Raw genomic sequence first — 24,612 nt, 5'->3', positions numbered from 1 at the left:
CATGAGACATTGCAATTGTCTTGGACAATAGACGGAACCCTGCGATGGTAACCTGCAAAAAAAGTGTGCAATAGACAAATCTTACCTGCAAGAAACAACAATGATGCTTCTTAAAATACCAGGGTCAAAAAGATAAGGAAACAAGTGATGCTAACCTTACCAAAACACTTGCCATCCTCCAAGTCTGCCAAATCTCTCTGGCATTAGGTATGTTCTTCTCTCTATATTGAATATCCTACCCCTCCGTGTCCAACTAACGAAGACCTACTCCAAACCCACTGGATTCTAGGATCCTCTGGCAAGCCCCACTGACCTCTGATTTCCCTTCGCTGACCAGACTGACAGTGACGCCCATGTCTGCATGGGCTGAGGACACATCAGATGTATGAATTAGGATATCTCTCTGTCCTTCCAGCTCCTTGAAAGCAGGGGCTCTGCACTGTGCCTTACAACTACAACAGCAGGCACATACAGTGTAGGTACTCAATAAATGGGGATGAATTTTTGGCTTTCAGTAAAAGTTAAGTTTCACATTTTCAACCACGTAAAATGTAAGCACTTCAGAAATCTAACTGACCACAAGTTCAGATCTAGTCTTTGGTAAAACTGGGGGGTTAAAAATCTATATAAAGAGATCTTCTTCTTTCTCTGCTCCTCCCCAATCTTTGCATGCCTTTCCTTAAAAAACAAAAAACAAACAAAAAAAAATGTTTATTAGCTCCCTTCCTGCTTCCTTCAAAAAGGCATTAGGCAGGGTGGAAGGAGTGGGTGGCCACAGAGAGGCAGGCCAGGGCAGAGGGGGGTCGTTTTGGAAGGGCCAAACACTACCTTCCACTGAAAGGAACTGGGGCTCCTTGGAGAAATGGCTCCTGCCAGGACTAGGGCAGGAAAGATTTAGGTAAGTCTGGAAAATCTCCTTGAGCCAAAAAGTAAAGAAATGCTCAAACAATAATAGGAAACAGGTCAGAAGAACACAGAAGACAGCTTGAAGAAGGTTCCACTGCCAAATCTGGGACAAACTGAGCATCAAAATAAATAATAGTATTATAAGAGTATTATATTATAGCCCACCGAATAAAACGGGAATGCATAAGTCCATGTTGTTTTAAAGAGTGGTGTGTGCTGGTGTTGTTAAAGAACCAAATCTCTGGGCGAAAAACATACAAACCTTATTAGTACCATTTTCCACGCTGTAACTACTCCGAAATTATTTCTTAATTACAAAGGGGGAAGCGTAACAGTGAAGACACCTAGAAGGCACTATCTGAAGTGAACATCATTAATAAGACAAAGGGACATCATGTGTCATCAATAAGAAGCAATGGGATATCACAAGCATCTGTGATATCCCAGCCAAAGACAGAATAGGGTCTACAATGAGATAACATTGGATAACACTGCAAGAAAAAAATTGTTTCAATGGAAAATTATGTGGTGTTTATATGGCATACTGTTATGGGTATCAGATTCCAGCCTTATTGTCTAACTGATGGATATGTATGTTTTGTCCTGTCTGTTAGTAATTTAATTGACTTCCTGCAGGTGAAAAACCAGTTTTGTCTCCATTTGCAATTCATTTCAACATTCCTTTGCTCCAAATACATTTGTGTCCTTTTGACAATACCTTTGAAATGGTGAAAACATCGTGCCTGGTTCTCTCAGATCATGAGTAAAATGAATTCTTTTAACATGGGTTCATTTTATATCTGCATAAAAGCCATGCTTTTATCACTCCCTGAAAATTACCTTTAATGAATTACCTTTTAACAAACCCAAGTTGGAGGACATCCTACAAAATGGCTCACCTATATTCTTAAAAAGTGCCAAAGTCATGACAGAAAAGGAATAACTAAGAAATAGTTCCAGATTGAAATAGATATAAAAAGACAGGACAACTGGGTGCAAGCTGCTACCTGGAGTTAGATCTTTGTATTAAAACGCACAACTGGACAACAAGTGGAACTTGATTGTGCAACCTTTCCATTAAATGTGCAACTGTGTAATTAAACAAGAAGGCCAGGAGACGGAGGTGGCTCTCACGCCTTGGTGGCTAAGCAAACCCAAATCTAAGCCTGTAGATGGCTCAAGGTTTCAACCAATTACAAACAGCCGCTAGGCTTTAACTACAGCCAATCAAATAATGTCCTTGTTTTGCTTCTGCCTCTTCTCTAGAATAGTCTTCCCCAAGCTCCTGTGGGCAGAGAAGTCCTAACCACTTCCAGTTTGGCAATGACTGATTCTAACTAATTTTTGTTCAAATAAATTCTTAAAATTTTTAATATGCCTCAGTTTATCTTTCAACAGAACTATTTCAAACGAAACTGTTCTATGGAGAGAGAGAGAGAGAGAGAGAGAGAGAGAGAGAGAGAGAGAGTGTGTGTGTGTGTCTGTGTATCTGTATGACATCACTGCAATTTTTCAAAACAGCCTTCTGGTCCGGGCCTGAGCATCTTTAGGTTTTTGTGTGTTCCACCTCCTGTGGCAGACCCTGCCTGGCCTTGGAAAATTCTCCTTGACCAGAGTGCAGATATAAAGTCAGTGCCAAGTCATGGGTCACAGCGTTTCTTATTTATCAACTTCAGATTAAGCCTAAGCAGAAGAAGGACTTTTTGTTGTGATGTCTGTTTTCCTGAGGCTCTTGCCCTCTGTGTCTCTCAAAATACCCATTTTTTTAAAGAAACCTGGCCATAAGAAGAAATGATTCTGGAAAGGCTGATGAGTGGCCAGAAGCCTCTCGTTTCAGCCCAAGGTATGTCATTCTTCTCCCTAACAGAAGATAATCTTCTTAATCAGGTTGTGTTGACCCTTTCTCATTTCCATTACCAGAGTGATGGACAAAGACACAGAGACAAAGCAAAGAGGGGTGGGGTGAAGGGAGATCCCCTTGAAGGAGTTTTCTGCCCCACAACCCCTGACAAAGCCCAAGATGGTTGGCTCCTTTGCAGTTTATGATGCAAATTTCTGGCAAGGCCCCAGAAGGGCTGCTCCACTTGGAACTCCCGGAGCTCCACTGAATACAAGCCCCAGGAAAGCAGGCAAAGGGAGCTGGGAGACCTGGCAGCCGGCCCTGGCAGGGCCCACACACCACACAGAGCAGCTTCTTTTTGGCACAGTCTAGGGAGCTGTTCTCTCCTCTGAGGTGAAGTGCAGGGTATGCACGGTGCAACCTGCACTGAATGGCTCGGCCATGAGTCCTTGGTCAATTTGGCCTGGCCTGGGCCTTCCGGAACAGCTCAGGCTGATAAGGGACACCAGATTCTCAGAAGCCAGAGCATGAGTTAGAGCTGATAATCTGTGTCCTCAGAGGTTAACAAAGTTGCTTTCAAAAAAGAAATTCATCTTTTGTGTGAAGGCAACATTTCAAAAAATGTCACACACAGTCTGAAGTTGTCATCTGCAACTTTGTATTTTCCCCATACACCTCCCCCCAGTGCCTAACCCAGTGTCAGGAACATTCAGCACTCAGACGATACACACTTTGTCAAATGAACAAAACCTACAAATCCATCCTCAAGTGTGGGTACCAGGCAGTAGCAAAGCCAAGGCATCATTCAGGGAGCTTCATTCAAGTTATATCTTAGTTTTCACATCTTCTAAGAAATAGCCACAGTTCTGATTCCAGCCAGGAGAAAAGGGATTTGAAAATGGAAGTTTAATAGAAAATCATTTAAGTGTTAATGAACAACAACAACAATTTCAACTATCCATACACACAGTAGAATGTCCTCTTCTGTGCCATATGTATGACAGAATGGGGAGGGAACTAATAATTTCTACAATTAAACAAACAACAAATGTTGTTTGTTTTTAAGACAGTTACTTAGAGGCTTTGCATATGTCTACATAACTGTGAGACTCTTTCCACTGTTCCTAATACAGCCAAATTTTGGAGCAACGACTTCAATGAAGCAAATAAAACGTTCTCGTGTATTGAGGAGTGACAACTCCTCAAATGCCTCGCTGCTGTTTTTCTTAGGAAAGCTATAATCTGTAACCACCAGCCCAGTAGTGACCAGGGGTTAGAAATGGACATACTCGGACACAAATGCTCAACTATAAATTAGCACATTTCAGCAAGCTGTGAAATGGGCACAGCTCCATTCTCTGAATCAAGAATTTTATGCCAGCAAAATAATTTAAATTTTCACAAAGATTTTGCTAAAAGAAAAGCTGATTAGAGAATGCTCATACTCATGAAAAAACCTGAAAACAACGTAAATGCCCCAAAACGGACGAATGGTTGACTAATCTGTGCACATGTTTCAAATGATTATGTCACACTGTGTATCCACTGAACCTTAACAAAACTTCTCAAATGAAGTAATATGCAGACGAGGAAAATGATAAGGGGAATATTAAATTACAGGAAAATATTGTTTGGTATACAAAGCAGGCTACAAAGAGCATGAATATTATAATTCTACCTTTGTAAAGCCTGTGCAAGTGTGTGTATGTATGTCAAAAGTATATTAATACAAAAAGGATATCCACCACGTTGTTAAAAATGTTTGTCTCTGGAAAGGTGGATTATACACGATTCTTATTTTCCCGCCTCTGCTTATTTACATTTATTTTTTTAAACAATAAATATGATTGCTTTTGTTTTTGTTTGTACTAGGGATGAAAAACTAATTTTAAAAAAAAAACTGAGCTTTTAATAAACAAACAAATTTAACTCCTTTCATTCTTAATTTTTCTGCCCAGGGTGGTGCTAACAGTTTACTCATATTCAACGGTGTAATTTTGCCAAGTGAGAAGGAAACTCTAAAGATGCTGCCCTTTCATTCTTGGAAATGTTCCCTGTTCTTCTGACTGGAAGGACACAGGCTAAACTGCACAATTGTCTGTGTGCACAGAGGTGTAGCCAAAGACATGGTGTTTGATTGAAACCGGAAGAAAAGCTACATGGCATTTAGAGTTGCAGGTATCGTTTTTTTTGTTTTGTTTTGGTTGTTTTATTCAAATCAAATAAAATATTTCATTTCTGAGAAATCTTTTAATATGCATTTTTAAACACTGTCCGTTCCTTAATGTCCCCTCCTGACACCATTCCTTTGCTCAGGTTGGGGCAACATGTTCCCCCACAAATTTATTTGCTTCCACACTTACCTTTCAAGCTGAAACTAGAAACGGAATTTCCAAATTCCACAAGGATGGGAAAATTAAATTCAGGTTTTAAACACTGTGCTCTGCCAACGTGACACTTCCCTATTGTTCCTTTGTTGCTCATTTTTCCCCATGACCCCTCCTGGTACCCGGTAGAGAGACACTTTAAAAGCTCAGCCTTGGGTAATGACAAGAAGCCCAGCCGTCTTTGAATCTCATTATAGCTCAAAGTTAAGGAGAAAAATTCCAGCTACATTTCTTCAGTGTTCCCTAAAATTTCCATTGGTCCTGCTTAGAAACCTCTGCCTGTCCCAGCTGGAGGTCTGCCCAGGGTCATGGCGAACTGCCTTCCAAATTGCAGGATCTATTTCATTTGTGTGATTTCTATTCCAAAGGTTTCCTGTTAGTTAATTAAAGTCTTGCTCTAAGTTTAATTGAGAAGCCAGGTTTCCTTATAAGTAAAATGTCTTCCTCTTTTGTTTTTAATCTGAGCAAAAGATCTGAAGAACAAAAAATAGTTGGGGATCAAATGAGCAGCTTCTTAGGAGAGCTGCAGGACCCAGTGGAGGAAGGCAGGAGGTTGCGTAGCTCCAGTCCTTCCTCCATCCCCAAAAGCAGCATGACTTTGAACTTCTGTACAATGGCGAGCAGGGTGCAAAAGGTGATCCAGAGACACACGAAGCCCGCCCAGTAAGAGAGTGTGACGGGAAAGGTAAGAGACAAATACAAAACAGAACTCACCTAAGATCTGGCCTTCAATTCTGTTCATCTGCCTAACACCTGGCTGGATGTCACAAATTGGGATGGGTTATGAATTACAGATAGTTAGATATTATGTTGAGTATACTATGCTTTTTTAAAAAAGAAAAAGAAATGACTGTGGCTCACATAAAGTCATTCAGTATGCACATTCTCTCATGCGGTCGCTAGTCTTCGTCTGAGGGATGTGATTCGTCTGGACCACACTTTAGGTCAAGACAAGTTGTAGAGTAAGACAACAGCCCAGGTAAAACGTCATAATGTCGGCAAGACAAATACATAGCATCAGTTTTTACTCTTCGTTTTAAACAACAGTGGTAGTGACTCTTTGATGAGTCCTATGGGTTGAATCATGTTCCCCCCAAATTCATATGTTGAATCTCCAACAGCCAGAACCTCAAAAAGAGACAGTATTTGGAGATAGAGCCTTTAAAGACGAGGTGATTAAGTTAAAATGAACACATTAGAAGGTGTCCTAATCCAATCTGACTGGTGTCCTTAAAAGTAGAGGAAGTTTGGACACACTCAGACACCAAGGATGTCTACACACAGAGGAAAGACGGTGTGAGGACACAGAGGGACAAAGGTGGCCATCTGAAAACCAAGGAGAGAAACTGAAGGAAAAACCACCTGCCGACTCCATGATTCCAGCCTCTGGTGCTGTGAGACAATAAATTTCTGCTGAAGCCACCTAGTCTGCGGTGTTTTGGTATAGCAGCCCTCGCGAACAAATATAATGAGAAACTAAGCACTAAAGCTCCTAGCATACATTTTTCCTCATTGTCAAGATACACAACTGCCAGCCTCTGGAGGTGCTGGAACCTGCTCTAGCCTTCTATTCAGGGCACATATCACACAGACTCATGCTTTCAGTAATTATTATTACCATTGTAATAATAATCACGATTGCAATTCTGGTAAGTTTGCAAGTATGAATACACTATTATTCTCAATATTCAAAAGCTTCAGCCCTGGATACCTAGCTACCTGTGGCAGAACCACTTAATTTTAGCAGGTGATTTTACAACTGGCTCTCGTTCATTGCTTTTGATACATCAATGGCTGGGACTTAGAAAAATCAATAAACGTGGGAACATGTTTACCTTTTAATTTTACACATTGTAAATGTGATGGAGGTAGAGCCTCGCAGGTCTCCGTGTTGGGCCAGAAGCAGTGGTGGGCGCTCCGCAAGGCCAGCCATGTGTGGCAATCCCAGGGAGTCACCCACAGTCACCAGTGAAGGTGTCTGTAATCACACCTCACTCCACTGCTCTCCACTAATAAGGACTGAGGGATCTAACACCTCCCACACTGGACTTCAGCTTGGAGCTTCTGACACACAAACAGAACCTTCTTTCTCCTTTTTCTTGGTCAAGCCATTTGGACCCCCAAACTTATTCAACTTCTCTCGAGCTGTTTCAAGCTCCAACTCCAATTTATAATAACCACTTTAGATTTTGAAAGCGCCCAGAATTTGAGTTTCCCTGCCTTAGTCCAAGGTGATGTTTGCCAAAAATTTCATGAGTGAGCAGTTTCAGTGATGATTAAAAAAATAAATGATACCTGCCTCCGACTGACCCTTTCTAGACACCCACACCTGCTTGCTGATTCTCTTAGATTTGCTTCCCCCCACCCCATTCACTCTTAGATATTTTCTCTACTTGTCTATGAGGTAAGACCCCCCCGACTCCAAACTCTACAGAACGTTCTGGATTAGGAGATATTCCTGCTGTTATAAAATATCCTCTCTTTGAATAAGAAAAATAAAAAAAGAATCTTTCACTAGTGCCAACTGCAGAAGCCAAAGAATGCCCAGTGTAGGAGGAGACAGGAAGGAAGAGAGGAAGGAAGGAAGGGAGTGGGCTAAGGCAGGTCTCTAACATGTACAGTCATCAGTTCATTCTTTGAATCACCAGGTACTGAAGAGAGATTTAAATGCCCCAGATTTAAGCCCCAATTCTCAATGATATGTAGTCTTTCCTAATAAATATCTATCTCAACTCTGTACATGATTAATTTAGCATATTAATATGCAGTTAACTGACTCAGCGTCTTCACATGCTCTAACCCACAGGCTCTAATAGTCTATGCCAGTGGCACCTGACCATATGGGAATGAACAGTTTCCTGTGGACCCTACCCTGGCATTTGGCAGTCAGGGGAGTTACCTGTCTACACAGGTAAGGGCTACACTGTCTGGCTCCTTCCACTCCCAGTCATGCCAGGGGGTCAAAGCCTCCCCTGAGAAGGAAGGTGAGCATCCCTTTCATGTTCAGGATGGAACTCAAACTCCTTCAAGACCCATGCACGGACACCCCGTCTGTAAGCTTCCAGGGATGTACATAGCTGGACCAACCTGGAAACTCAAAGCCCGCAGGAGGAATTAAACCTCAGTTGAATTCTGCCTCCCTACATTTTTGGATGGCAAGGCTCACATCTTTTTAAATTTTCCCAGTTTCCACTCTTTTGCATACAACAGGTATTTAATAAACATTGGATTTAATTTTAAATAAATAGGGACATGCATTTCATCATTCAAACATTAATTTTTAAAAACTTACTTCAGGGATGATATTTTGACCTGGTTTAAGACTTTGAGAATATCAAGAGGCATTCTAGTGTTTTGTTTTGTTTTTTTTCTTTATCTTTCTTTTCTTTTCTTTATTTTGTTTTTTAACTAAGTCAGGGAAGATAATTTTTTCTTGGGGATAAGCAAGGGATGTGAGGGATTTATATTTTGTAAAATTATAATTTTAATGTTGGAAAAGCCCTTAAAGATAATGACCTAATATTTTTCCTCATAAATGTGAAATTCCAGGTATCTTATGGAATTCTACTTTGTCTTAGATACTGGCTAGTTGGTGCATGGAGGATTTAGTGAGACTTAAACTGCAAACCCAGGCACTATCTTGAAAGCGATTTTTGTTTTTTTCCAGAGCCTAGTCAATTTCTGGTCTTTAAAACTGGAAATTGCAAGTATAAGGAAAGTAACAGATTCCCAGAACGCTGGAAAGAATAGCACAGATTGGAAATCTGGACAAAAGGTGCTTACTCAGTACCGCTTTCCACCATCTGTGTGAGCAGGGAGATGCCGTCCAGATTTATAAACTCCTGGGCGAACGTGACGTCCCGGGAGAGGCTGGCCAAGTCCTTCAAGGCTTCCAGCTTGGCGTCCATACTCGACGACTGGATCCGTTCATGGAGCTGCTGGGCATTCTGAGCCTTACGGGCGAAAGACAGACGGAGGAATGTTCACAGAGGAAGGCAAAGCACACCGAAAATGCATGTTTCGTTCACAGAGAAACAGAGACACAGAGCCCAAACGCACAAGACTATATGCGTCCTGCACGTCACGGGCAAGTTTCTACCTGAGGCTACGTCTGTTGGTTTCATGATGGAAATCCGTTGCGTTCTTTCGATGGGGCTCATGTTTCCATCTCTTGGAAAAGCAAGAGCACAACAAGAACAGTAAAGCCCCAGAAACAGAAAAGGTGGGGCAGCGAGGAGGGGAAATTGTTTACCTTGTAAGTAAAAATTGTATCTAGGAATTACAAAAAGCGTTTTGCTTAGTTAAGCAATCACACAAATTTATACAGTGTGTTCACCCATTCAGTCAATCCTATGAGTGATAACTGCCTACACACAGTGTTCAAAAGCTTCATGAGACATCCAAACAATCGTTCTGGGTTACAGACAATCTTCCAGCACAAGACAATGATACTTGTAAGTGACACTTTTTTCGACAACATGTGTTTCCCATACATTCGCTACTTACTGCATGAATTTATAACAAAATAATTAGGAAACCAAATTAGCAGCTTTGCCTAGAATCAGACATCTTTTTAAGGCATTTGCACTTGGCTTCCATGCGCAGGACAGCGAGGAATGGAAATTTATGGGACGAGCTGAACTTCTGGATAATAACTTGTCATCTATAGTTCTCATTCACCCAGTGAAGCCTTTCATCTCTGTCTTTCAGTTGGGGTAAACAGGAAAAAAAAGAAAATATTAAATTTTTCTGCCTGTGTTTTTGCTTAGCAGAAATAACTGGACATCTGTTGTAGTTATTATTTCACTCAAAACTTCAATCAATGGTTGAAGCACTCCACCATCCTCAGAGTCTCCTTCTCCAGTACCTGCTTTCTCCTTTGAAACTGCATTACATTTCAGAGAAAGGGGAAGGTGGGATGTTTGACCCCCAACAACGAGTATCTTCTCCTGAACAGAAACTGACTGGAACTAGGTGAGGAGCCCACGTAACAGGGATTGCTCAGTGGAGGAAAGGAATCCACACTGGGACTGAGAGCAAAGGGACCCCACCCCAGAGACTCCACAGCACAGCCCCCGCCTCCCTGCTTAGCTCTCTGTACACTGTCACCTGGACGTAGCCCTGGGGACAGGCTGGGGTCCACCAGGGAGACCGATGTGATTCTTCAGGGACCAAGATGGATGAAACCCGTGCCCCGATCTCTTGGTCAGAGGCAGATTATGGCATCCCTGTTATTATAGCCCCAAACTGACCCTGTGATCAGAAGCTGGAAAAGAAGAAGAAGAAAGGAGGTAGAGAAAGAGAACCCTCCCGACTCTGTCAGTGATCTCCAGGTACCTGACAAATCGCTCAAACCCTAAATCCCATATTTTTAAAAGGGAGAACAGAGAGCTGAGCGGGAATCACTTTATCTTTTAAAATTGTTCAAAGACATGCTGTTCTCTAAAGTTTTCAAATATACAACATTAACATAATATTTCACCCAAGCGAATCACTTTGAATTCCTTGAAAATATTCTTTTCTCCAAGCAGGAAGTCTGCACTCACTGTAGATGTTATAATGATAACGAATCCTCAAAAATGAGTTCATCGTCATTATTAATGTTAATTAACATTGTTCGGTGCTGTTAACGACTAGCGATAAAAACGCTAACAGTGCCCTAGCCCTTTGAGTCACTATTCTCGACACCTTCATGAAGCAATCATTGAATCTGCACAACAGCACTATCAGGGAAACTGAATGTCAGAGAAGTTAAGTAACTTGCCCAAGGTCACACAGCTTTGTCAGTGCTGGAGCTAAGAGAATCTGGGCAGCTGGACTCTGGACAACAGGCTCTAAAGCAGTGGGTCTCAAACTGGTGCATGCCTGAGAAGCACCTGTCGGCTTTATAAAACACAGGTTCCTGGGCCTCACCTAGAGTCTTTAGTTCTGTAAGTCTAGGGGGACATCCCCTAAATTGTATGTTTAACAAGCCCCCGGGTGCTGCTGCTGGTGGTGGTCCCAGAATCACACGCTGAGAAGCACTGCTCTAAAGCACTGAGACACTGCATGTCTCAGTGACGACAGAATGTACAGCCCATCCCACTGGGCACCCAGGCTCTGATCCGTCTTCTACTCACCACCTGGTCTCCTTCAGGGGGGGCGCAACGATCCCCTCCTGGCTTATTCTACCAAAAAAAACAATCTACTCGTTCTTTTAAAAATGTAGACTTCTCAGGAGGAACGCTTGCTAAGAAAATAAAAAGAGTAAACAATTGTGGCTTCTAGGTAGAGGACACCTATTAGACCACTCTTTCCACTTCTGTGTGTGTTTGAAATGTTTCCTACTTAAACATGAATGAATTGCTTTACTTAAAATAAGGGAAGTGAAGAGAGACAACATCAGAAACTGGAAAAGAACAAGTGTCCCCAGCAGAGGAATCAAGACTGAAGTCCCACATTGCAGGGCAGCTAATAGGTAGCTGCTGTGGAAATCAAAAATATTTCACCAAGACAGGCACACACCGGAATAGTGAAGCGGTACCCTGACGTGCTGGGGTCTCAGCCAAGAAGTCACATCCAAGAACAATAGTAAAGGCTCATGTAAATTGTGTCCGACTGCAACATTTTCACAGATGCAATGGCCTGGGAAGTTCCTATGGAACCATCCACCCCTCTCTCCCACTCACCCCAGTGCCTGAAAACAATGTGCCCTGTTTTCATGGTGGTGTTCTTTTTTTCTTTAATTTTTAAAATTTTTCAATTACAGTTGACATACATATTATATTAGTTTCAGGTGTACCCCATAGTGATTAGACATTTATATACCTTACGAACCCAACAATTCCACCTCTGGGTATTTAGCCAAAAAAATCCAAAACACGAATTCAAAAAGCTATATGCAATATTTGCAATAGCCAAGATATGGAAGCAACCTAAGTATCCACCAATAGATGGTTGAATAAAAAAGAGGTGGTACATAGTAAATAAAATGGAACGTTACTCAGCCATGACAAAGAATGAAATCGTACCATTTGAGACAACAGGGATGGACCTAGAGGGATTATGTTAAGTGAAATAAGTCATGGTGGTGTTCTTATCCTTCAAGACGGAACTTCCTCCTTTCCTGGGTGCCAACTCAGGGTGCCAACTAAGGAGTCAACTCTTCATCAAAATGTAGAATTGCATGGCATGTGCTATTGGGTGAATTTTCCTTTTGGTTTCGAGACATAAGTAAAGCACTGGAGGGGGTGCATCGTTCATGAGGATGGGAGCATCATGGCAAGTGGTGAGCAGTGGTGAAGAGCTCCCGGGACTAGGAGTGAGAACGCGGGGCTGCCTCCATCTCCGTTACTGATTAGCAAGGGCGCCTCAGTGACCTTCTCTCAGCTCTCTTAGCTTCATTTTCCCCATCGGTACCCTGACAATCTGTGATGAGGTCATGTTTGAAGTTCCCTCCAACCCACAGAGTCCCAAACTGTTTCTCAGGTGGGCGGGGACCCTCATCACAGAGTCTGCCAGGAAACGGTGCTCCATAGATGTTATTCCCTGAAATGAGCCCCAACGAAAACATTACATCAAACTTCTGGGACATTTTTAAAGGCAATGTTTTCCTAGATGGAACCTGATACGTTTTCTTTTTACCTTCATTAATCTCTAAATGATGTGGATATGAAACTCCTATTATAAAAATATGTGCGAATAAAAGTTTTATTGTTAAAATATTGGGGTTTTATAAGGAAAACCTACTTTTTTGGGCATCGGCTATTGCCAAAGATTACTCTGCATATAATTGTACTTGGCCTATATTCGGACAACTCTTTACAGTTATCTATTTCCAAGCTATGTCCCTTCAAAATCAAAGAAGCCTCACTCACTGATTCAACACATACTCAGGGAAGTGTACGCTGAGCCAGACGCTGTCCGGGCACATTGGGAAATAGCCACAGACAGACAGCCAGGGTTCTCCTGGGGCTGACATCCCAGAGGTGGGGGTGAACAATACAACAAACTAACGATCAGAAATTAAATACTGATGAGCTGTATAGCCCTCAATGGGGGAATGTGACAGAGAGCAACTGGTGGCTTTTTAAGATAGTGCAGTTTTCAGGGACAAGCAGCCTAGAGAAGTGACATCTCTGCACAGATCTGATTGACAAAAAGCTAACCACACTGGGGAGAGGGAAGGTTGATTTCTGGGCAGCACATAGAGTTAGTGCAAAGGAAGAATAGGACAACAAGGCCGGCACATCTGGAGGGACACAAAGGGGACCAGTGTGTCTGGGTTGGTGGCTGGTGATGTGCTTCCCTCACTGAAACAAACCATTTCAGGACTGGAGACAGGCATGCGGCACCTTTGGAGCACTGAGAATAGCACTTCTACTCAAACATGAGAAGCAACCACCATGTTCAACTGCAGGACAATGGTTCAGTAACTCGTGATGTGGTTACAGGCTGAAATAGTATGTGGGATGAAAAACGAAACCTCCAGAGACTGTGAGGTGGCATGAGCACATCCTCATCATGGACTATTAGGAGTAAATCCAGGATGCAAATATATTTCTTGTTTGTGGGCAGGGGAGTATGAGAGAGAGAGAGAGAGAGAGAGAGAGCGAGAGAGAGAGAGAGAGAGAGAGAGAGAGAGCGCACGCGCGTGCATCCACTAGAATGCAAACTCAGGAGAAGAACAAATGTGTCACACTCGCTCCCCACTTTATTACCAGTACCTAGAACAGTGCCTGGCATTTACCAGGAGTTCAAAAAAAAAATCACTAAATGAATGAATAAATAAATAAACATATATAAACACATAGGTACGTATGTTTTCATGAGAACAACCAAAGGAAACAAATGAAGATAAGACCCATGGTTATTTATGAATTGTAATATCCTGCATAATTTGCTTTGTAGCAAGCTTCACTTTCCAAATTTTCCAGGATTCTGCAATGTTTTCATAGTTGGGGCTGGGGGCGAGGGGGGGAATCAATCCTGTTAGAAAATAAAATAGCCTTAGTTCTGATTTTTCAAATAGCTCAAATAAAAAGAGTCTAGCAGTGTGGATGATTGGGTCAGAATGTGAGTGCTAAGTTTTGTGTTCCGGTATTGCTCTAAGGATAGAAAACAAGTTTCGTCCTGAGACACTCAGCTGGACATGGCTGCCTAATATCCTAGACTGAGACAGTCTGGGCCCCGGCTCAGAGGGAAACAGATTCCCGCGGGATCAGCGGTGGGCAGAGAAAGGGGTACTGGTCATCCGAGCCAGGTATTTCCCATCTGTGTTCTTAAAGGTCCTAATTAGAATCCCCCCAAGAAACTTCCAGCATGGTTCCGGGTCCATAAGACCAACTCAGATGTCGTCTGAAAAGTTCTTAGGTTCACAAGTTTCACAGCGATTTTCAAACGTCACTCAATACTGCCCAGCAGTCCAACTACATTTCCTTAGACTGTTTGCTATGTCCTTCCAAAAAGACTCCTTCACACTTTTTTCTCTCTTTAAACTCCCCTGTCCTTTCATGTCCCCCTGCCCCTGCTCCCCCCACACTAGGGATCCCGCCTCACATGTTACTAAGGTAATCAAAGTAATCAACCAGGATTCCCTCCGTCTTCCTGCTTCCAGGAGTGCAGCCCAACACCTCCACTTATCCCCATGCTCTGCTTCTTCCTGGAACTACACACCTGGTTGCCTATTTCCCATCAAAGGTCAATCCTTCCTGCTGCTCTATGTCCCTTCTGCTCTGGCCTCTCTGGCTTACTCTCCTTCTAAATTATCTCCCTTTCTCCTATACCATTGGGTACTCTCTCTGCAGGGGACCATTTCCAGCTGCAGACATCTCCAATAGTTCCTGTCATAAAAAACAAACAAAAATGTGCAAACATCCGTTGACCCAATTCCCCTCCCGCCATGCCCTCATTTCATTGCTCCCATTCTCAGCAAAAGTTCTGGACTAAAGAGTGGGTCTAAAGTTGCTGTCTCACTTCACCTCACATTCTCTCTTCTCCCACTCCAATGATGCCACCATCCTTACCCTTAGACTGAGAGTGTCCCCATGACGCTGTCAATACCTCTAGCTGGCAGGTCCAGGGGTCATTTTCCCATCTCCTCTTCCTCACTGTCTCAGCAGCCTTCAACACACCTAATTTCCCCCACCTCTTTGAAACACCTTCTTCTCTTGGCTTCTTGGCCGGCTCCTCCTTGGAAACCTGAGAGGGGCACCCAAGGCTCTTCCTTCTCTGTGGCGACTTCATCCAGTCCATGGCTTTCCATGCCATGTACCTGGGGATGGCCGCCCAACACACATACCTAACTGCCTGGTTGACATGTCCTCGGGGACACAGTGCAGGCCTCTGGAACTCTTCATTCTCCCTTGCCCAGGGACATGGTCACAGCCTCCCTCAAGGAGCACCATATCCAATCCAGCAGGATGTTCAGGGCCTTGCCCTCTAAAACATGCCTTCGTTCCCTCCACAGGCAGCTCATGCCGTCTTCATCTCCTGCCAGGACCTCTGTAATAAACTCCTGACCTGCCCCCTGGCCACCCCTGCAACCTGCTCTTGGGGCAGCAGCCAGAGCGACCTTTTCACTCTTCTGCCTAAAAGCCTCTGCTGGTTTCTTCCCTCTAAGTTAGGCTCACAGAGGGATGGCAAGAAATAGAATTTCAGACATTTTATAACCCTTTTCAGTTTCTCAGGTCAGTAGAGAAAAACTGGTTTCAAAAATTGTGAACAGTCTTATTGTTAAGACTCTCTGATAACCTGAATCCAGAGTGGTTGAAATAACACCATCTTTCTTTTTGCCAGAGTAACTAGCCCCCAGAATCAGTGTGAAGGGCCCTCTGACCTAGATGCTTCTAACATCAGGTCTCTAAACAAGAGACAGCAGAAAGGGAGCACCACGCTTAGAGCTGACTAAGCAACAGCAAGTACTGGGTGAGTAGTTCTATGTACTATGTCCACACGGGCCAAAACAATGGGCAAGAAGAATTCACGTTGCAGTTTGTGTACAACAGAGTGATTAGACCTGTATGAAATCAATATCACACTGTATATCAACTGTCATTGAAAAATTAAAAAAATATTTTAAAAAAATCTAAGAGTTTGGAACACTAAAATGATTTTAGCATAGAACGTCATGATTAACCTCTAGCATACTGTAGTGACCTTATGGTATTTGTTTGTGTGTCTGTTTATTTAATTAAAAATAATCCCAGCACATGATATAAAAAAATTGTAAGGACTACCAGAAGTAGTAAAATAAAAAACAAAGTTAACCCAACGTTAACCATCGCCTGTTATCCCTGGAGAATGACTTTTTCCCTTTATTCAGCATATATACACCTCCTTTCCATGTACCTAACTGGAGTCCCTATACACAGAATGTTCTGCAGCCTGCTTTCACACTAAATAATATACTTTAGTGGTATCTCCGAGCAAGCACAACCCACATTCTTGTTAATGGCTGCACAATGTTCTTCTATCACATGGATGCTACTTAATGCACTTAACTGGTCCCAAATGACAGACAGTGAACAGATATCCAGGTTCTGATTACTAAAAGCAATGATGCATACAGCCCTGTGCATGGCGCACGTATGTGTGTGTGTGTGTGTGTGTGTGTGTGTGTGTGTGTGTCTCTCCTGCAGTCCTTTTGTGAGTCTATCTATTGGATAAATTCCCAGCAGCTAAACTGTCAGAACGAAGACACATGTATTTTTAACTTGGGTGGACACAGCTAAATTGCCCTCCAACGAGTCTGTATCAGTTCCTACTCTCAGCACTGCAGCATCTTACCTCACAACTTGATTATCTAGGAGTCGAGATTTTCATCTGTTTTAAGAGAGAGACTGAGTTTCTTCTTTCGTATATATCTGTATCTATAGCTATGTGTGTGTGTGTGTGTGTGTGTGTGTGTGTGTGTGTATATCTGTATCAATCTATATATGTATAGATCTATAGCTATAGATGGATTTATTTATTTATTTATTTATTTATTTATTTATTTATTTATTTATTTATTTATATCCTAGCCCTGTTGCCAGGATAAAATAGATATACAGATCAACAGATAGATATCGATATAGCTATATAGATATATTGACCATTTTTGCTTATACATTTGGCCATATATTGGGGGAGTCTGTTTATTTACTCATAAGGGATCGGGTAAACTAAGGAATCAATCCTCTACTTATCATGTATGTTGCCAATTGTTTTTTCCGAATTTTCTGTGTTTGACTTTGTTTCTGGAATTCTTTCCAAGCATAAAGCTTCTGTGGGCTGTTTTTATTTTTTGGTCGCCAAGTTTCTCATCAATCTTTTTCTTTGTGGCTAGGGGGTTTTGTGTCCTACTTAAAAGAGGATATCCACACTTCAAGACTACAAACAGATTCATTGTAAGTGCTTTTTCAAACAAAATTCAGGAAAGTAAACACAATGATCTGGCAACCCAAGCATCTTCTAATAGGAACAGTAGCCAAAATGTATTTAAACTATGCTTCAGGCAACATGTGACCTCATATTCGATTTCCACAGCTATTATTCCCATGGCAGGTAGAAGGAAACATTGCTTAGGGGCACAATCAGAAACTCCCCAAACCCTGAGTTGCTCAAACACTCACACACATTTGCACACATTTCCTGGTCATGTTCCTGGCTATATTTTCATGATACTGGGGAGATGGATAAAGACATGACACCTCAAAGTCAGGCGTGTTTAATATGGTCACTAGAGATATTATCTAAAGACGTGCACTACAGAAGAGCCCCATTTAACCAAGTGTAGAGCTTTTATAAGAATAATGACACACGTTGTTTTTTCAGATCCCTTATTAATACCCCTATTTTGCTACGAGCAATCCAGAAAGGTTTGTTGATAGAGGAAGATGGAAAACAAATTCACCAACAAAAACACCACCTTTGATAGAGTGAAGATAAAACTCAGCGCAGCTGCACATTGCCTAAAACAGAGTGTGTGCATGTGTGTGCACGTGTGCATGAACACATGTGGGTGTGTGTTCTTGTCTGGCTACAGAGGGAATTCAGCTGAGGTGGATGAAGGGACAGTAAAAGCTAGTATAACACTATTTGCTGGTTTCTTTATGGTATTCTAATAATTCCTAGCAAATTTGATGGTGACAGTTATTTTTAAACATATTTTAGTGTGTACGTAAAAAGTGAAAGAGCATATGCTGACCCACATTTTTTTCAGTTAAACACAAAATAATAAATAAGACATAATCTACCAGCAACAAGTGAAGTTTACAAATCCAAATATCTTGCTTATAGAATAATTCCCAATTCTAGACACAGTGGCTACAGCCAAACCATAAAGTGCTTTCTTTAAAAGCAGATTCCTGGGCCCCATTCTTAGATATCATAATCCAGCCTCTCATTAAAGGCCCAGATGTCAGCGTTTTTAAAGCTCCACCAATAATTCAGGTTTGGGGACCGCCATTCTTTACAAAATGTGAACCAGTCTTTTGTAAGTGGCCTCTGTCTTATAATACTGCCTGTCCACTGCCTTTCACATCTGTCCATTCACCGTGCTGGGAATGTGAAGGTCACTACCCAGACAGGACAAACGTCATTGTCCCCAATGGTGCCAAGTCGTGCCACAGTGTTAGAATGTTCATTTTCAGGAAAAAATTTCACTCTGCCAGACACTGAGCCTTCTCTCAAGGAGTGGCTTAACATTGTGGACATTTTGTTCATGAACCCATGGCAATAGGAAAGAGAACCGACTTCTTCTTTGGCTTAGAGAAGACCTAGATTTAAAAACAAAACTAAACCGAGACTTTCTAATTCTAAGATGAAGCAAAGGGCGAGGAATATTCTTTCTGCCCAGCAAGCAGATGAGTAATTTTAGCAGGATAAATAGGACCTGCAAAAACCAAGTGAAACCATGGTCTCTAAAGGTCAAATTAACATTCATTCTTGCTGACTAAAGTAAGAAGAGCAATGCTAAGTCAGACAAAAATGTCTCAGCTCATCATGCAGCCATTGAAAAATGAGGATGAATTATAATTACCATTAAGTGGAAAAGAAGGCATCGAGAGACAGTTCAGCCAACTCCCGCAATGCACTCACTGAGCTCATCACTGTGTTTAGGTTCAAGATGTTATTGGGTAAAATGTTTAGGAGTTTTTAAGCCTCTCTAATATAATTTTCAACAAGAAGAATTTGCGGCCATTACAGAACCCACAGTTTAATCTTAGCCAGATGCTTTTCCCAATTTTTAAATTTATTTTTAGCCTACCACATGGCTTCAGTAGAAACTGAAAATGAGAGTTAGGCATAGTTTTCATCACATATGCAGAGAGAAAATAGTAACACTTGGTGTATTTTGTGCAGATTATTTTTTAGGAAAGCAATAAAATGCACTGTGAAATAATATAGTTTAAATATGCTAATGTACTACCTAAAGTACCTACAAACAAGGAAGAAAGATTAAAGATAAGCAACAATGAACAGCAGTTTAAATAGTTGACAGCATTTTGTTGAGCAGCTTTTATTTGGAAGACTTTAAAGTGTTTTTATCTAGAATTAGCTGTCAGTGAAACAGCCTAAGTGGCAAACATTTCTTCAACTATATTTTTATGAACTGTTATAATAACTGACCCAAATTAGACACACACACACACACACACACACACACACGGACACACACACGGACACAGACACACACACACTCCCTGACTTTAAAGGGCTGCAACAGGCGATCTTTGGATTTGCTTGCTTTGTTGTCTGAATTTGCTCAGCTGGCTTTAGGTGCATGTGTGGGCGGGTGGGTAAAACCAATCGGTAGATCTCAGTTATCCCATCTGCAACATGAGAATTGCTGAGATGAGCACCGACGTCAAACCTTAAAACCGATTTACTTGTACTTAACCTGGAGCAAAGGCTTCTTCCTCTGTGATGGGAACTCTAGAAGGGGCACTCATGACCATCCAGAATCCTCGTGGAGGACACCCCAGAGACCTTCTGTTTGGCACTCAAGTAATCTTCAAAACAATATTCATCATCACTTATAGGACTGGAGATCAACGCGTTTACTGGGAAGCTATCAACTAAGATCAACTTACCGGAGACGTGGTTAATCGAAGGATAGTGCCATTTTTTATTTCATTGCGATTCTGGAAAAGGGGAAAAAAAAAATCCTTTGTAAACTTTCAAGTAGCAGCTTGATAAAGAAGACAACAAAGGCAAACAATAAGCATTCTTATGATTCAGTTTATTCTCACTTGAGTAATTTTTAACTATTTCTACAAAGAACTTTAAACTGGGTCCCAGATGTGTTGACTTAATGTCAAGTCGTACGAGTAGACAGCATTCGTCAGAGAGGAAGTGAAAACAAACCCAAAGAACAGGAATAAGGGGCCCAAGAATAGCAAACAAAAAAGCAATTTTGAAAGGTTATTAAGGGATTAGGACCTAGGTATTCCAATCCTGCATATATACCCAAGAGAACTGAAAACATATGTCCACACAAACATTTGTCCATAAATATTCATAGAAACACTAGTCATAATAGCCAAACATGGAAACAACTTGAATGTCCATCAACTGAGCAATGGATAAACAAAACATGGCATACTCATTCAGTGGAATATTACAAGGCCATAAAAAGAAAGGAAGATAGATATATGCTATGACATGGATAAACCTCGAAAACATTATACTAAGTGAAAGACTCCAGACACAAAGGCCACGTATTTTATGAGTCCATTATATGAAATGTACAGAACAGGCAAATCCACAGGGGTTTCCAAAGGTGGGCGGTGGGGGAATGGAGAATGCATGCTAACTGGTGCAGCATTTCTTTTCTGGGTGATGAAAACATTCTAAAATCGACCGTGGTGATGGTTTCACAAATCTACGACTATACTGAAAATCACTGAATTGAACATTTAAAAAGGTGAATTTTGGGGAGTGTGAATTATATCTCAATAAAGCTGTTATTTTTTAAAAAGGTTATTAAGGTGCTTGGTTTCTTCACATTTGCTAGCTCCAAACATGTGTTGCCTTAAAGTAAAGAACAAACCGCAGAAAGGAGCAGATCCCAAATCAGTCTGTCTCCACGTGGCAAGTGTATTTGGGGCTAGTGTTTTGAAGCTGTCACTTAGCATCTTGGGCACAGGAAGTAGAATTTCACGGGCAGTTTTATTTTCTGCCACCAGAGTACGCCCCATCCTCAGCTTCCAGGAGGTGACCTTATGGGAGTCACAGCTCTGCACACCCCCTGGGTGCAGGGAGCCAGGAGGTAAACCAAGGCTTTGGAGGGTCGTCCTCCCACACCACTGAAGACAAACCACAGCTGGAATTTGCTCAGGATGCAGCAGACACACAAAGGGGATAGAAATTTCTCAGGATGACATGCCAAAGACACCCAGAATACTGGTTCTCTCCCTCACCCAAGTCTAACTAATTGTTGGAAAATGAATTTTCTGAAAGAACTACCTGAAAGACAGCAGTCTGCAAGCCAATACTCCCTCCCAAAGAAAACCTAATCTAAACATTTTACAATAAATGCAGGTAGGCCTGAAAGCCCAACATGAGGAATCTGACCGTCCTTGGGCAATTTCAGCCCAGGCGAGAGCATCCCCAGCCAGACACCCTGGACCACCTCCTGAGAGAGTAAACTCATTACCAGAAGTGTGCAGGCAAAGACTGAATGACCAGCTGGCGGCAGGCTCACATACGCGATGGTGAAATAAACTTCAGCCATTTAAAAATTCTCCTTTCAACTCTCAAATTCTGACTCTATCAGAATGGGAGAGGAAGACAGCAAATACTAATTATAGAATATTAAGGAAGCTGAATACATAGCATACATCTGTCCTGCTCAGTTTCTACATGAATTGAGAAATAAGAGAGTCAGAAGAAGAAAAAGGAAAATATTTAAGGAAGAGGCCGGGGGGAGGGGGGGAGGGGGTTGGGCAATAATCTCTCCTCTTGGAAATCTGCAGTGGGGATGAAACACTCCTAATAATAGCAATAAACTGACATGTGTTGAAAGACACTATGCTGAGGGGTTTTGTTTTTTTGTTGTAATGCTTATTTAACCATCAATAATAACTCTGACCATTTTTTCTCCAAAACACTTACAAAACAATACAAAGACAGAAACACCAGATTCTCATTTTAAAGTAAAATAGACTGCTTTTTCCAGAACTTTCCTAGTATTGCACTATTCTTATCACTATGAAAAAAAAGAAAACCAAGTTCCAGATCCAAAATAATTACTGAACTTGTTGGTAAACAGGCTCCTTATGGTTCTAGCTATGTTTATAAATTTTACATTTGCACCTTTTCAAGAATGAGTTGTCTTTTTTTTTTTTTTAATTTGACTAATATTTGTGAGAACTGGACTTGCCCATTTGAAAGACAAGAAACGAAGCTGCCGAGAGGATGAAATATTTGCTCGGCATCAAGGAGGAAAAAGGGAGGATTGAAACCCATCACGGAGGGGAAGGGAAGATAAGACACCAGAGTCTGTGCTCTGTCTTGTCCGAAAAGGTAAGAAGACCTAGATCTTGCATTTATCCTTAGAGGAGTGAGTTCACCAATTGGTCAACACACATGAGAGCAAAGATGGAAGAGTGGTGTTAGCACATGCTCTGCAGATTCCTTGGGGTTCCCTGCTATGCCCACAGGGCGTGGGCACGGAGTGGGAGTTTGGGCTAAAATGAAGCAGGTGGCCTCCAGACCCCCATGCTGACTCCTGCAATGTTGGCTCCTGACTTTCCGAGATCCAAATACGAGTTCTTTGAAGAAAGGGTCTCGAGGATTGTTAGCTTAAAACAAAAGCAGTATTCAAACCACCGACAGTCAGGGCTGGGTTCAAATTCCCGCTCTGCCTCCCAGCAGCGGTGTAAACTACTTAATCACTCTGATCTAAGTTTTCTATTCCCTGAAATGAGAAGCTGTCACTGCTTAGAGAATGTCGTAAGAACCAGAGGTGACATATGTGCTGTGTCTGGCACAGAAATGGCTGGAAAATGAAAGCAACGGGGCTGTTACACAGAGAGCAGCACCCATCCTGCCTGGGCCTTCTCAGTCGGTAGCTCATGTGCCCTCTCCTCCTGTCTTCTAAAAATATTTTTTTAATCAGTGTTTTGAATTTCGGAATTTAAAAGGATAAGTAAAAGAACTATTAATATATGCATTACAAACTTTAAGGTCCTGACAGGAAGGTAGATCAAACTTAAAGAGAAAACCACTGGTAGACCTCCGCTTCAGAGACTGTAGCCTAACAGGAAATTCACCTTTTGCTCACGAGGGGATGCCTAACTGGGAATGGTAACTCGGCTAAGGAAGGAAAAGGCTTGTACTTGCTCTGATTTCCTAAACGGTCAGGTGGACTAGAGCATCGCTTAAGAGCAGGGTCTTCACTTTGTTCTTTTTGTGACCCACATTTCACTTCCTACCTGGGGAATCTGGTACAAGTGACACAGCTGTGCTTCGGGCCATCTTCTCTGTGTAAAATGGAGATAATGTCTGTCTCCTAAGGTGGTTCGGAGAATTAAATGACGCAATCCATTTAAAGTGCTTAGAACAGTATCTGGCACACTGCAAACACTCCTCCAAAAAACTTAGCTGTGTCATTATTACTAAGAGCAAAAATAACATCCAACAACGGCATGGCTGCGTACTCTTGTTTTTAGCTAGTCTCCATCTGTAAAAATAATACTGTGATCTATGTTACCCTAAGTCTAAAAGAGTCAGTCGCTTCTATTCAGCAGAATATAATTAGCCAGTGTGTGCCTCTCCCGTCGGCGGACCAACACAGCTACGGGGACTTCTGCTGCACAGCATCCTACGCTTCAAAGGCTGGGAACCTGACACTCACTCTGGTATCACACTCGAGCCTCTGTCTGTTTCACAGGGGAATCCCTTGAGGCAGCCCTCCAAGCATTCAGTAAGCAGTGTGTTTGTGAGTGAGGGTCTGTGTGCACATGTGCGTGTGTGAGTGTGTGTGATCTCACTTACCTTGTTCACTGGCTACCTCCCCCTGCCCTCCTCACTTCCCTGAGAAAAGACAGTCCTTCACTACATATCACTCCTATCTAGAACAGGGGATATCAATGACCTGCCATAGCATGCTGGGGACTCAGGAAATACATGGTGACCAAATGGCTAAGCCTACTATATGCCTGGCATAGATGAGATACTGGTGTAGATACAAAGTTGAATAGACTTATCTTCTGTCCTCTAGGAATTTAATAAAGCGAGAGGGACTGGCATGTACTAATGATAGCTGTACCATGAAAGACCTGTGGGCCCAGACAGTGTGTGATTAGCATGGCACAAGCACGTACATGTGACAGCAGGAAGAGAGGAAGGGTGATATTCAAGAAGGCCCTCTAATCCATAAGCAAAGATTTTCCAGGAGAGAAGAGGAAACAGCACATCTCAGAGGACTAAACATCCCCATGGAACAGAGAAAAGTCCTGTGTGGTCTTAGAGTCTGGGACACGCAAAGAAAGGAAAGACCTGACACTGAAC

At 42.1% G+C, this 24,612-nt stretch overlaps 1 protein-coding gene across 6 annotated transcripts in view; it reads right to left on the bottom strand.

Moving 5' to 3' along the window:
* Positions 1-24,612, bottom strand: part of ELMO1 (engulfment and cell motility 1) — a 479,853-nt gene that overhangs the window by 316,918 nt on the left and 138,323 nt on the right. For all 6 annotated transcript variants that reach the window (XM_033088370.1, XM_033088366.1, XM_033088369.1 and 3 more), the window contains exons 5-6: positions 20,190-20,240; positions 8,917-9,086 (exon numbers count right to left, since the gene is read on the bottom strand). In XM_033088370.1, coding sequence (XP_032944261.1) covers positions 8,917-9,086; positions 20,190-20,240 — 221 coding nt within the window. The remainder of the gene's footprint in view (positions 1-8,916; positions 9,087-20,189; positions 20,241-24,612) is intronic.

The sequence above is a fragment of the Rhinolophus ferrumequinum genome, chromosome 20, assembly GCF_004115265.2.
Source record: "Rhinolophus ferrumequinum isolate MPI-CBG mRhiFer1 chromosome 20, mRhiFer1_v1.p, whole genome shotgun sequence".
Classification (NCBI taxonomy): domain Eukaryota; kingdom Metazoa; phylum Chordata; class Mammalia; order Chiroptera; family Rhinolophidae; genus Rhinolophus; species Rhinolophus ferrumequinum.
This window is presented reverse-complemented; position numbering and strand designations above follow the sequence as displayed.